Source organism: Scleropages formosus, chromosome 8, assembly GCF_900964775.1.
Source record: "Scleropages formosus chromosome 8, fSclFor1.1, whole genome shotgun sequence".
Classification (NCBI taxonomy): domain Eukaryota; kingdom Metazoa; phylum Chordata; class Actinopteri; order Osteoglossiformes; family Osteoglossidae; genus Scleropages; species Scleropages formosus.
Window position 1 is genome coordinate 20534219 of NC_041813.1, and position 14510 is coordinate 20548728.

Sequence of the window (14510 nt, forward strand, 5' to 3'; positions counted from 1 at the left end):
GACACAAATGCTTGCTGAAGCATGTCTGCAGAACAGGGTATTTAGCTGAGAGGATCAAGCACAGAATTGTGGTATGAGGGCCTCATTGGTGCTTTCATCAGTGGCTTCAGATATGGACCATGAAGAGATCCACAAAATATTCCTGGGTGTGTTTGTTTAAAACCCATCCACTTTGCCTAATGTATCTTAGATTTTTTCCTATTGCTGAAGAGAGTAAATTTTACAGAACAGGGTGGTATAGTGTAATTATTTTCTATTCTGTTATTGAACAACAGTGGGTTAAAATATTGCTCTTTAAAGGTTTTCTGATGCTCTGTCTGGGGGTTATGTAGCACTGGATTATAGCTTTGATGTGTTGGGAGAAGCAGAGACTTGAGTCCATGGTTCTTCTTAGGCTCTTGAGTGAAGTAAAGGAGATGAGCAAGTTATCCAGTTTGATAGTGAATTTCCCATAGGAAGGCAAACCTATTTAGAGGTCAAGGGTCTTGGAAAGGTTTAAAGGTTGATAGTGATTGATCATCCAAACAGAGGGGCCCAAGAGGCAAGCTCTTTGGCACTTTTGTGCCGGACCCATATTGTTAGTGGTCAGGTTCACGTTTGGTTCGGAGAAAGGCTGATGTGGAAGCAGGGAGCTTCAGAGATGAGGAACAGTCCCATCTTAAATGAAAATCTCTCTGCTGAACAGCAAGTGGACATGGTTTGGAATTAAGGGACACATTCAGGGCTGAAAGACAGGTTGAGAGATGAAGGAAACATTTGATGATGAAGCCCAGCCTTAGGAATAAGACTAGTTTGCAGATGAGGGAAAAGGCATAGACAGTTTATCACTTTGGCAACAATGGACAGGTCCTTTAATGGAAAAAGTGATTCAGCAAGGAGGTTCACTTGTGGAGCTTGTCTGGACCCATGAAATGTCCAGCAGAACTAATGCAGGGACAGGTTATGTAATGAGTGTGTGAACCAGCCAAGCCACCAAGCTGCTGGACCGTGAGCTCATGTGCTTGGCGTTGGGGCCAGCTCCTCTTTGTGCTGTCAAAGAGCTGCCTTTGCTGGACATGGTCCTCTAATCCAGGCTGTGCTTGGTGTGCTCTCTGCTGGCAGCCAGTTGTTCTTGCTGTTTTCTTTGTGTCTAGACTGAGATGCAACAGCGGATGAGATGAGGCATTGGGACACTGCAAACCAGCATGCTATTAATGGAGAATGAAGGAGCTGGCGCTTTCCCTTTTCTCCCAGAAAGCCTGAGCCTTAAAGGCTAAACATTCCACCATGTGAGCCTCTGTGTATGTGCATGTGTGTGAATTTGGAGGGTAACCCTACCAAGCAGAATGGCATTTCTTAGGTTAGTTAGCATAAAAATATAGGTGCTTTTTCCTTGGTATGAATGTTTGTGTTTTTCAGTTTCACTTGGAGGGAATTAAGAATTAAAGTGGTCAATGTGATAGTTGTTTGGAAAAAAGTGTGCGTTTGTGTGAGAGAGAAAGGGAGAGGGTGAATGTGTGTAAGATACTTTCTTGTGTTTAGGTGAGAATGCCAGTGTGTGTGATTGTCAAAATGAATTTTTGTTCTGTATCTTAAGGATGTTAAACACTGAAAAACAGAATTTCTGGGAACATCCGTACTAAGTAGTGTGCCATTTCTGGGGTTATTCAGCTGAATGAAATAGAAAAAGTAAATAAAAGTACATTATCATACTCTTGCTGTTCATAATTGCTTATATTTTTGACTTGGATGGATTTGGGGATCATTTATTTAGCTGAAGTTAAGTGTGAAAGTCCCTGCAAAGATAGGAAAACAGTTGAGAGAGAGAGAGACTCTCAAATTACCCTCCCACTGCCCCAGTGCAGTTGGGATCTTGGCCAGCCCAATAATAGCATCTGGAAAAAAATGAAATGGCAAATGGTGCAAAAGGACTGTAGCCCAAGTTCAGTATTTTTGTAACTTTTTTTCCCCCCCCCACTGGCTGCTTTGTGTAAAAAAAAAAAAAAAAAAAAAAAAAAATTTCAATTTGACTTTGTGCATCTTTATTACTGGAAAGTTATGGATGAAACTGCATGGAGGCACAGCTTAAACCTTCATGCTGCTGTTAAAGTACACGTTTACCTTGTGTTATAAACATCTGCCTTACAAGTTTTTGAAGATGCACACATTCCCAAGTTTAATTATTTAATTACATTTTCTGTGCTGGTCTACTTTCTAAAATTTGTTTGCTGTAGAGCAAAAATGGCCTGCAGTTCTGCCATCACCCATGAGAGAATTGAAACACTTGTCATCGACAGAACCACAGAGCATCAAGCATAGTACACCCTGGATGGGACACCATTTCCCTCTCTGTAGTAAGGCAGTTACATTCTCTCATTCACACACACATTGTACACACACTATCGAACTGAAACATACATCTTTGGACTGTGGGAGGAAACCAGAGCACCTTGAGGAAACCAACACAAATGCACTGAACATTCCATTTTGTAAAAGAAAGCAAATTATGGTAAAGTACAGAACTGTGCTGGGGGGAAAAAAAAGTTCCAGTGAAATACTGGGAATCAACTGGACATTAATGAAACTATTCAATGATGCATAGCAAATTTCCCAAACTACGTGCTACCAAGTTGCCATAGCAACCCTGGCACAGAGCCATTCACTTGTATTTGCAACAACAAATACGGGCATACACGTAAATAAAAATGTCTGCAGCCATGCATGTGTTTACACAGGTGCATCCACACATACCCACACTACACCTTTGCATCCTGCGACTCTTACGCCGTTTTGTGTGTATGAAACTTTGTAATCAAACCACTCGGAGGCTTGGTGGAAACCAACAGTAATATGAGCTCATATGATCTGTCAAGTAGTTAAATATTCCGTCTAACTGAACATCCCACATTACAAGAGGTAACAATATTCCACCGACATATGTATATCCCACTGTATTTGTGGTTGTGTTTTTCAGGGGAGGAATGGTCTCCAGGGCGGGGGGTGCGGTGACACAGTGGGTTGGACCACAGTCCTGCTCTCCAGTGGGTCTGGGGTTCGAGTCCCGTTGGGGTGCCTTGCGACGGACTGACATCCCATCCTGGGTGTGTCCCCTCCCCCTCCGGCCTTACGCCCTGTGTTACCGGGTAGGCTCCGGTTCCCCGCGACCCCGTATGGGACAAGCAGTTCTGAAAGTGTGTGTGTGTGTGGTTGGTCGGTCTCCAGGGCAATACATCCTTTGCAGTTTTAACCCAGGATGGGTTATTGAAGAAATGACAGTTCTGCTGTACACATGCTGTCATTTAGCTACAGCTGTTTGGTACCACTTTTTAGGTTGATACTGCTGAAAAGAAACCTTCTTTTTACATATATTTCTTTATGTAATACTCCTGGAACATGTGAGTATGACTTTTTTTTTTTTTTAAGGCCCCCCCAAGTGAAGGGTGAGCAGCGAGGGTGTGATTGGGTGCTTGGAAGTTAGCAGGTCAACAGAACTCTTGCTTACATTAGGGATGTTTAACTGAGTGTGGTTAGAGGACTGGCACTGGTAGTGTGTCGTGTCATGGACAGCCATGCTGCTGGCACTCCGGTGCATAATTAGCTTGAGTCCCGTATGGTACAATTTAAATAAGGGTGCACCCGAGTGGCTTGATGGAAGCAGGGCGTTCATTTGTTCTCCCCAGGGTGTGTTGTGGGATGGTGGCTTGTTGGCCGAGGGTGATGTCCTTTTGGTTTTGTTTCTGGTTTTACCGTTCACTTTTAAATGCTTACACCACCATTCCTGCAGATAAGCAAAGTGCAGGTAATGTGTGCAGTTAGAGCTGCAGCCTTGAGGCACAGAGGTTGTAGGTTTGAATCCCACATTCTGCTCTAGAACCCTTGCATTGATACAGAGAAAATGACCCTGCTGTATAAATGGGTAAATCATCGTAACTAGTTTCACAATGTAAGTCACTCTGGAGAGAAGTGTCGGGATAAATTAATAAATGTGAAGAACAGTAGAAAGGGCTTTTTCACTTAACTAAAATCCACATAGTTGACAGATTTTCAGGAAGGAATTGCATCTGCTAAGCAGAGGCTGTATGACTGTATAAAGTGTTTTCAGTGTTGATATTTTTTTTGCAGCTCAGCTGCATGTTTCTCATGAATACATGCCTCTTTGTAGCAGCTGTATTCATACGATTGAATAGATGTTAGTTACATCTCACTGAATCACAGCTTTGCTTTCTGTGCCTTGCAGTGTGACAATAAAGAGACCATATAAAGAGCAATAGGCCTGCTGTTGGAAATGTAGAATTTTCCATGAAGATTGACTGCCTCTACAGAGTAATAACCATAGACCTCCTGCAGGGCATGGCCTTCTCCTTGGAGGAACGCATGCAGCTGGGCATCCATGGCCTCCTGCCACCCTGCTTCCTCAGCCAGGATCTGCAACTGCTCCGGGTCCTCAAGAACTACCAGATGATAAAGGATGACTTAGACAAGTGAGTGGAGCACATCAGATTTTCAAACGCTCTGCTTTGTTGATGTATAACCTCCATCCCGGTGACACATACTCCCTCACCATGAAGTTAATTTATTTCTTTATAGCATATTTCCCCAATGCTTGCCTAAAAGTAGATGGAATCCACAGGCACAGAGATGTACAACAAGCAATAGTAGTAACAAAAATATTAGTATACACCTGAAAATGTAGGAAAAATGCCAAAATGCAACTGGTTGCTCATTCTTGTTGAGCATGCCAACATTACACACTGTAGCCACTCCTATTTGTATTTATGAGCTGTGGCCGCTTGGTTATTTGGATTCTCCATACTGATTGACCCATATCCTGGCTTCCCCCCCTTTAGGAATACCTAAATCCCATGGCTAATAACTCTTAGCCACACACATCTAATCCCACCTCTGACACACACATACACACAACTCATCACATAGAGCTGGCACCTCTTCTCTGAGATCATGTGTTAGAGAAACACGGCACTTAATCTCTGCTGGATCTACTACATCACTCACACATACTTGTATCTTCCCTTGAAAGCCTTTAATTGGAAACCCCTCACCTTCATCATGGAAGGTGTAACCCAGTGCAGTTGTGTCCATTTTTAACTTGTGTTTACAGATCTGCGGTATTTGGGATGCCTGTGTTCTTGTAGTTGGTATCTGCCCTTGGAAATTGGCACTTAGATTACCACACAGAGCTTTGTAGGGTTTCTTGACAGCTGAATTAAAGGGTTATGGGTCCATTTGTGAAATGACAGCCCAGTCTTTCAGACTTCAAAGCCTGACCTTTGATCAGAAACTTGACAAGTTATAATTCTACACGACCTCAGCACCATATACTTCTAATGAAATCGCTCTGCCTATGTCAGATTTTAAATTAAGGTGCAAGAATTCTTTGTGATGTATGGAAAGCTCAATTTCTGGAATGTTGCATTGCTTACAGCAAATGCCTACATCTAAATGGGACAATGTCAAGCCATAGGGCAGTTTGTGTATAGACTAATTTGGATGTAGCTCTCTTAGTTAGATTTAGGAGCTGGGGTTAAATTTAGGTTAGGGTTAGGGTTAGGTTTAAGCGGTAGGGTCAAGGCTGAGTTAGGGATTAAGGTTCCATATTGTTTCCTAAGTTGGAAGGGAAGCCAGATGGTTGCAGTTTTTTCTCCAGATTCAAAAATAAACATGACATTGATTCTGACAGATGATCATCCTTGATCATCAATCCCTGTCCAAATATGGTTCACGGACACCCGTGCAACATCACGCTGTCCACCATTACTTGTCTGCACCCAGCAGTGGGCCACATATTAGATTTTGTTTTGTTTTGTGTACCGTATTGCATGTCAACATGCAAGTGACGATAGGTTTTCACTTGTTGACTGAGATGGACATGAAAAGTTGAGAACGTGTGTGTGTGTGTGTGTGTGTGTGTGTGTGTGTGTGTGTGTGTGTGTGTGTGTGTGTGTCTGACTCTGTGATGGCTCTCTCTCTCGCTTACTCTCATGGACAGGTACGTGTTTTTGATGGACCTGCAGGACCGCAACGAGAAGCTCTTCTACAGGGTGCTCATGTCCAACACTGAGCTCTTCATGCCCATAGTGTACACACCCACCGTGGGGCTGGCCTGCCAGCAGTACGGCCTTATCTTCAGGAGACCCAGGTAAGCAGACATTTGCTCACAGCCCTAAACATTCTAGTTCTGACCAGGACGGTGTCAAAAAGTCTAACACTTTAATCACATTAATTTCTCTTCGTTGTCTTGTAAAATCATTGCATACGGTGTCTTGCCTTCCATTCAAAGGCAGGATCCTAACTGTGTGTTTTGGATTATGTTTATTAACCTGAAGAGTTTTGCCAATGTAAACAGTGAGCTATTTGTCTTGAACATGCCAGTAACACCGTGCATGGAATTAGAGCACAGATTCCCTGCCTGCTTCTTGCCCTTTAACCCATTTTAGTCTGTGCAGAAATCATGCTGTTTATACCTCATCAACATTGTCCATATGGGTAATGTGTAGAAAGTATCTGTCCTGCTTTGACATTAACCAGGGGATGTTTTGATATTGTCTCCAAAGAAATAAATGGAGGATTTTTGCTTATCTATTGGTTTATTTATACAAGGTTATTGGGCTCTCATAAAGCCGCACCTTCAAGTTGTCATGGAAAAAGGCATCAGCTAAACGAACAGTAATTGTTCTGTTCATCCAGTCTTTGTGGTCCTGTTAAAACTGAAGTTTATGGGTCACTGTACTGCTGTGAAACAAGGGGTTTATTGGTTAGAATTACTGTAAAAGTGCAGTTTACAGGTCTCTGTGCTGCTGTAATTTACTTAAATACACAGAGGAACATGCATGCAAACCAGAACATGGCGGTGGATAAATTTCCAGTACATGTCAGAATGAGTCTGTAGTAAAGATTTGGTGTTTCTTGCTTGGATCAAGTGAACCCATTTGCCATTATACGGACACTTAAGTCCCCCCCCCCCCCCCCCTTTGAGAACACCAAATCCATGGTGAGATGTTTCATGGTGAAATGAGAGCACTCTTTAGTAGCTTTTTTTGTATTTTCAGGAACTAATGAGGTTGATGTACCAGGGTGAGAGGTATACAGTCAAACCCCAGTGTAAATAAGTGCTTAATTTTGTGCGTCATGCTTCTCATCACTGTAAAAATACATTTGTGTGCTGTGTAACCTTTCTTTTCCTTGGTAAAATGTTACATTTTAATATGACATCTAAAATCGTTTGACACTGACAATGTTAGAACTTCATAATCATCACCATCAAATAAACACACCACATCTGGTAGCAAAGTGGTTAGAGCTGCTGCCTTTGGACCCAAAGATCAGAGTTTTAAATCTCACCTCCACCTGTAGTACTCTTGAGCAAAGTACGTACCTAAAATTACTCCTGTACAATTACCCAACTGTAGAAATGGGTAAATAACTCTAAGTACCTTAACATTGTAAGTCACTTTGGAGAAAAGCATCAGCTAAGTGTGTGTGTGTGTGTGTGTGTGTGTGTGATATATATATATATATATATATATATATATATATATATATATATATATATATATATATATATATATATATATATATATATATATATATATCACACACACACACAAAAAAACATTCTACTTTTTGGCTGGTGAAGAAAATGATGGGAGAAGAGTTGATAATGGGAAGCAGTAGAGTGGTAGTCAGAGTGCGCAACTGGTTGTTTTCAGGGCTAAACAGAACACACTGAGGCCTGGCTGTAACCCACTTTGTCCCTAAATTTTTCTATTAAATAAAAAATTAATTTTTCCAGTGTGCTGTACTTATTTCCGTAAAACTAATATGTAGTGACTCTTATCTGTTGCCAGTTTGTATAAAAGGAGTACTTGAAATGAAAAGAATGCTTTTTGATTTTGTACTCTAAGCTGATGCTTTTCAAGCAACTGAGTAATTTTTCCCCATTTTTGCAGTTGAGTAATTTTTACTCAGCAGAGAATAGGGACCTTGGTCAAGGGTAGTACACTGACAGCTTCTTTGCTATTCATCCTACCCCTTCTGGCTGTGCCACACTGCTGGCCTGAGCATTAAAGGAACCCAGAATAGCATCACTGGGAGCACACTGGCTTGTTTACCAGCGCAGCTTTGGCCCAGTTGCGCCTGCATCGTGGCACTACTGACTGGGTGAGTTGGAAGAGGCGAGCGTGAGTCTAGGTTCTGGGTTTGGACAACCACTTCCCTCATTTCCTCACATGTGCCAGCACTTAAGCTGCAGTCATCCATCCTGCACCATGAACCAAGAACTGTGAAGCACCTTGTTATCTCCATTGCAGTTCTGTTTCTCATCCTAGTTGCATCCGGCATTGCTGATCGATCTAGAACAATGAAAACACACTGAACTGACTCAATATGGAATCTTTGTTTCGGCTATAACCTCTGGTTGCCTCTATAATATGTACAAACTGAATAGCATTCAAGGAAACTGAGGACTGGAGACTGGACCATGGAAAGTGTTCTATGTATGTAGGCTCAGCATTTTCTCTGCACTATGAATAGCAGATTGTCTCTGTGGATAGCCATGTGGGGTCTGTGACATCAGCTGTCTGGGAGAAAATGGGCTCCTGCTGTTCAGGCTTTCATAGAGTCAGAGGCCCAGACTGAACGCTTTCAAGAATGTGTCATGTTTTTACAAGCTCCTTGTTTAGAAGTTGACTTTTGGGCACAGAGACCTTTATTTGAAAGGTCAACAGGAACAGTGAGAACTGTTGAGTCCCCAGATCCTTCCTCCTTACCCTTTGAAGTCCCCTGCAACTTGACCCTCTTTTTTTTTTTTTTTTTTTTTTGTGTTCCTAGTTCCATTTCTCCAACTTGTTTCACCACCAGCTTGTTGACCTTCAAGCCAAACCCATCATGTCCCCAACTTCTTGTTTCCATAGCTCCTCTTTGTTCTCTCTCATTTCGTGTCCCCCGCTGCCCCATACGTGTCGACAGTGCACATATGAACTCTTCACTGCTCCAACACTGGGCAGTCACTCAGTTCTCGCAAATCTTCCGAGGTTACTGTGAGGTTTCAGAGATGTCTTTTATTCAGTTTGTGACAGTAACATTACTGGGTCACAGCAACTTGACAGTAAAAATATATAATTGAATACCGCTTTGTTTTCAAAGTCAACTGTCCAAAGAGCAGTTTAACATTCATATAATTGTACAGGTTAAATGTGTGAGGAGGAACTGGCATTCCCTCCTGGTTGTACCCTGCCTTTTATATAATGTAACTGGAACTGATTCTGGACCACTGTAACCCTGGAGTGGACAAGCAGTCAGTAAAAATGGATGAATTGACAATTTCAAATGACCATGATGATTCTATGCTTTATAAATTGTAGTTACATGTCATTTAATGTTTAATATACTTATGTATCATTATGATCCCTAGAAAAGAGCAAGAACTGAAAAGTTGATCACTGTGATATTTGCTGCTCTCAACCCTGCTAACTCCAGCAGTGCTCTCTGATGTCCAAGTGTTTACTCACTGGTCTGTGTAGAATGCCATTGCCCAAATCAGCTAATTAGTCCGCAGCCAAGTAACATACCATCCAACCAAACAGACAAAGATCATGTCTGTTCCTCATTAGCAAAATGGTTGATGAGGAAGATAATGAGGAGGAGTTGATTTCTCCAGAAAACGGCACGCTTCTAGTGTCCTCTCTGTAATTCCTGTTCTCTGTGGTTGAACATCCAGGTAAAGAAGCATCAGGTCTTAGCTACAGGCAGATGGTGACCACCTTTGAAGGACCACTGGAGCTGAATCCACACGTAGGATCACAACAGTATAGCAGGGTGCAAATTGAGGTCAGATAGGCAGGTCTCTAGTAACCTGAGAAGTACAGGGTAAAGGCAAGGTCAGAAATAAAGACAGGAGAAGATTGTACACTTGAAGGTTACTGCAAACAGGAGGCTTTGTGCTCAAACAAGGAAAACTAATGTACTTTTCAAGCATTTAAATTAAGGATCAAATTTTAATATACAAGTCAGATATCATTGCTTCACACCTGGCCTTACTTGGTGGTAGGCTGGTATACCTAGCTAATACTTGTAGAAGTTTTGTTACTGCTGTTCTGAATTTAGCTGATGCCTTTGTCCTATAATGTTAAATAAGCAACTTACATTGGTACAGCAGGCTGTTCTTACTTGAACAGATAAGGGTAATTACCTTGCTCAAGGATACTGTAGCAACAGTGGGGTTCAGACTAGGGACCTTTAGGTTACAATGCAACAGCTTCAGTCACTGCACTACCATCCATCTGTTCCATTGTAGATTGAACTGCCATTATCTGTTAAATGACTGTAATAACACTGAGCAAATTTAGAAAGATAGTGGAATTTCTAATATCCCTGTCTCCAAAGGATCCATGACCACATCTTACTGCTGTACAAAGCCAACAGGAAACAAGTAGTGAAACAGTGCAGGCTTTTCAATGCTCTTGTCTGTTTGCTGCAGAGGACTGTTCATCACCGTTCATGATCGTTTCCACATCTCCACGCTGCTGCAGAGCTGGCCAGAGAATGACATCCGGGTGAGTTGGCTACAGGAGGGACATTTTTATTTTTTCATTGTGTTTAGGTAACTTCAGATTTGCTCTGTGGGTCAAGTGATAAATTATTAAAATGTAGAAATAAGATTGTTTTCATCCATGGAGACACCCAGGATCTCATTAGTACTGCCTCTATATGGAGATGTCTTTAGGCAGTACTTTTAGAGAATGACTACTTTGCTGATTGATTTGTTGCTAGTTTAGCAGACAGCCTACAATGATAGGAGTATTTTACAGCCATCATTCAAGAGGACTGCGAGGAAAGATTATTTAGGGCCAATGAGTGTATTCAGGATACAGATTCCATTGATCTGCCATGGCTGTATTTGGCAGGCTGTGGTTGTGACAGATGGGGAGCGAATCCTAGGCCTTGGCGACCTTGGCTCTTACGGCATGGGCATCCCAGTGGGCAAGCTGGCGCTCTACACCATCTGCGGGGGTGTACCCCCCCAGCACTGCTTGCCTGTCATGCTGGATGTAGGCACTGACAATGAGGTATCTGACACCCACGCACCAGCTTTTTTTTTTTTTTTTAAAAAAAGCCACCAAACAGAACTGGACAGATTCCCTGTTAAATAAACCTCAGCATGGGTTCCCTGCTTCAATATAGTTGAACACTGAGCTCCAAGCACTTAGAGCCTCTAATTTTCATATCTGCTAAACAAATCCAAAAGCACTATCTTGGTGAAGAACATTACACCCAATATCATGCTGAACAGCTGTACACAGACTTTGTGCTAAACACAGGGTTCTGTTAGAAAGAGGTAAAACTGGATTCCTGCTGAACATATCATCTTGCTCATTTGCTCTCATGAGCAAGAGCCACCTCCTTAGTACTAGAAAAGCCCTATTTTGGAAGAGGTCTCCAGTGCATCTCCACTTACCAAGAAGAGGTCTGTATCCCAGAATCCTGGATAGGTTTGGACAATATATTCTGCGGTTAGGAAGCTGGCAGAGACCACTCCATGAGACCTCTAATCGGGGCTTGCTTGTGCTGCTGAAGTTCACACATCAAAGTGTGTTGTTATATATACACTGGCATCCCTCTGGTCCTCTACTTTTTGTTTCATCATGCGTACTGCCAGAGGTGTGGCGCTGGCTGCAGACAGTAAAACCACAGCAGAGTCCTCCTTATTTCCCCCTTCCTCCTCTGCCTCCCCGGACTAGGAGAGACACATTTGTCCATTATAGGCCAGTGAGGTCCAGTGCTGACCAGTCAGGTTCATTTGAGGACAGTCTGGCTGATCACAGAACAGGCAGGTCCATTACAGACCAGTTTGGATGTATAAGGCCCTGCCCTGTACACTGTAACCTGCTGTTCTGCACGTCATGCCTAACACCTCCAGGTCCCACCACATGGTTTAAGGAGACTTTGTCTAACCATTTCTGTCAGTTTAGGATAAAGCAGGAAAGAGGCTTTTCAAAAACCGCATGTTGGTGCTCTCCCGAGTCTTCTGGTTGAAAGAACCAGATACCACTTTTTACACTCTTTGACCATGCAACTGATCCCAGACTACAATCCTTCTGCACAAGTACATAGCATTGCAGCCCAAACAAATATATACTCATGCACATACGTGCTCACACATGAGAATGTGTACACATGTAAGAGAAAGCTGTATATTCTTCCAGATTCCCCCGCTCCCTTCATACAGATACTACTCCCTCATGGTCTGCTCCTGATGAGGCGTGACGCTGTTCTGGATCATTTCTGCCCGATTCATTAATGGCTTCACAGCAGAATTGGCCACTGGCAAACTCCAGGTCTTTGAGAAGGAATGCTGATTACCAGATAAGATGGACTCCTATTACAAACGTGCCTTGAGACCAAGGAGGAGGAACGTTGAGGAGGCCTTGACCACAGTGGCAGGAGCACCTGACTGCACTGCTGCCGAGAACCTGATTTTATTTAACCTATGGCTGTGAAAAGCAATACAGCAGAATGGGATTTAAATAAATAAAATAAGGGTGGGGAGGCATGCTGGTGAGAATCTGGCTTAAGCTGTCAGCTGTGAGATGATTTGGCTTCAGGACTTTATTTCTTACTTACAAGACATCTACACTACAGACAAATATACAAAAATGTTTTTTGGTCAAATAGCAAAAAGAAAGGTGACTCCAAACAAAGTCAAAACATGCCAAATAAAAAAATATTCGTATTTTACTTGCACCAAACATCTTTTAAGAACTGTTAGTGCAACTTTTAGCCTCAATAACTGAGTAATGTTGTTGCTGTGTTCTGTATCTGAAGTTTCCTCTAAAAACAGTGTAAGGACAACCCAGGTTTTTTTTTTTTTTTTTTTTTTTTTTTTTTTTTTTCTCCCCTCCCCCCCCCCGCCTCCCTACTGGGGAAAAATTTCAACGTTTAATTCCTATGACAGCTCATATTTTTTAAATTTTTCTTTTTTGAACAGTGGATTGCACTTGATTACACTTTTGAAATATTGCAGCCTTTTGCTTTTTTGACTGTCTGAATATTCATTGAGTTATTGTGGGTTTGAAGTGATTTATTGAACTATTATCTTTGGATTCAGCATTGCAATGATCAGCTTATCTGCTGTCCCAGAAGAAAGGTCTAGTTTTTGGAGTATTTTGTCCAGACCCTTGGATCCCCTGTCTAGTGTAGAGGCACTCAGAAGTTCCTCATGACTCACTCTTCGTCATGTTGCTAGCACCCTTTAGGGGTGGAAGGCCACATGGCATTCCAGAGCTCCTGGTGCTGGTTCATCCCTTCAGCCACGCCAGCTACAGCTGTCTTTTTCTTTCTTTTGCAGGCCCTCCTGAATGATCCCTTATACATTGGACTGCGGCAGAAACGGGTGCGAGGTCAGGCTTATGATGATCTTGTGGATGAGTTCATGAAGGCTGTGACAGACAGGTACTCTTCCGGAGGGGTCATCGTGAAGTTGGGGTGTTTTCGCAGTGGTGGGGTGACATCTATAAACCACGTCTTGGTGACAGTATTTTAGTGCTGAAGTCCAATTCAGATAATGATGGCAATTGCCACTGATTCATAGCTCAGACTCATAATTAATGGCCCATGACTTGAACTCAAGTCACTCACACTGGACAGTCTCAGAAGTTAATGACCTGAGTACACTACTAGTAAGTGACTAGGCCAACTGCATGCTCATGATCATCTGTGTAGTTCAATGCCACGTGTAAATAACATGCATAAATGATCACCATGTGTCAAAGACCTCCATGTAGCCGTGGCGGTTTTAAAATGCACCATTTCCTCTCCAAAGTTCCACCCCACCATCGGCTCTCCAGTTTGCTATCCTGTTAGATGGGGTATCTGTTGAGGCTATTTATCCCATGAGCGCAGTGGCACACTGGGCTTGGCTGAGTCCTTCTCTAAGTCTGGGGTTCAAGTCCCACTTCGGATGGCCTTGTGATGGGCTGGCGTCCCATCTTTGGTGTGTCTCCTCCCCTTCCAGCCTTGTACCCTATGTTAGGCTCTAGCTTGCTGCAACCTTGCTCAGGACAAGCGGCTTCAGCCAACGTGTGTGTACTTACCCCATGAGGTCCTCTGGTAGCATGGAAAAGCCTTGAGCTTTACAATGGGAACAAGGAAAAACACTTTTGGGCTGGAAGTTAGGTAGGGGTTCACTTTTTGCGCACAGACCACACGAGCTGTGTCAACATTATACATTCTGTCTTGCACTGTCATATTGATGTGTAGAGGAAAATTTTGTGAATATTATTCATTAGATTGTGTCCTTTCATTTATCGCTCCTCATAGCTGAATCTTCAGAACAGCTAGTGAGACTCCTTTATCAGTGTTTTGTTTGGACACCAGTTTAAAACTGTGTTGCTGAATGACAGCTGACCTCATAGCCATATGGAATGAGATGGTATGATGCTATCAGATCTCTTCTAGCTGTTTCCAGAAACTCCTGCTTCCTTTTTTTTTTTTTTTTTTTTTTCCCCCTGTTCATT

General features: G+C 42.6%; 1 protein-coding gene across 1 annotated transcript in view; it reads left to right on the top strand.

Moving 5' to 3' along the window:
- me1 (malic enzyme 1, NADP(+)-dependent, cytosolic) overlaps positions 1 to 14510 on the top strand; it is a 31596-nt gene that overhangs the window by 5903 nt on the left and 11183 nt on the right. Inside the window, exons 2-6 of the mRNA XM_018757332.2 lie at positions 4327 to 4460; positions 5987 to 6136; positions 10475 to 10550; positions 10902 to 11063; positions 13343 to 13446. Coding sequence (XP_018612848.1) covers positions 4327 to 4460; positions 5987 to 6136; positions 10475 to 10550; positions 10902 to 11063; positions 13343 to 13446 — 626 coding nt within the window. The remainder of the gene's footprint in view (positions 1 to 4326; positions 4461 to 5986; positions 6137 to 10474; positions 10551 to 10901; positions 11064 to 13342; positions 13447 to 14510) is intronic.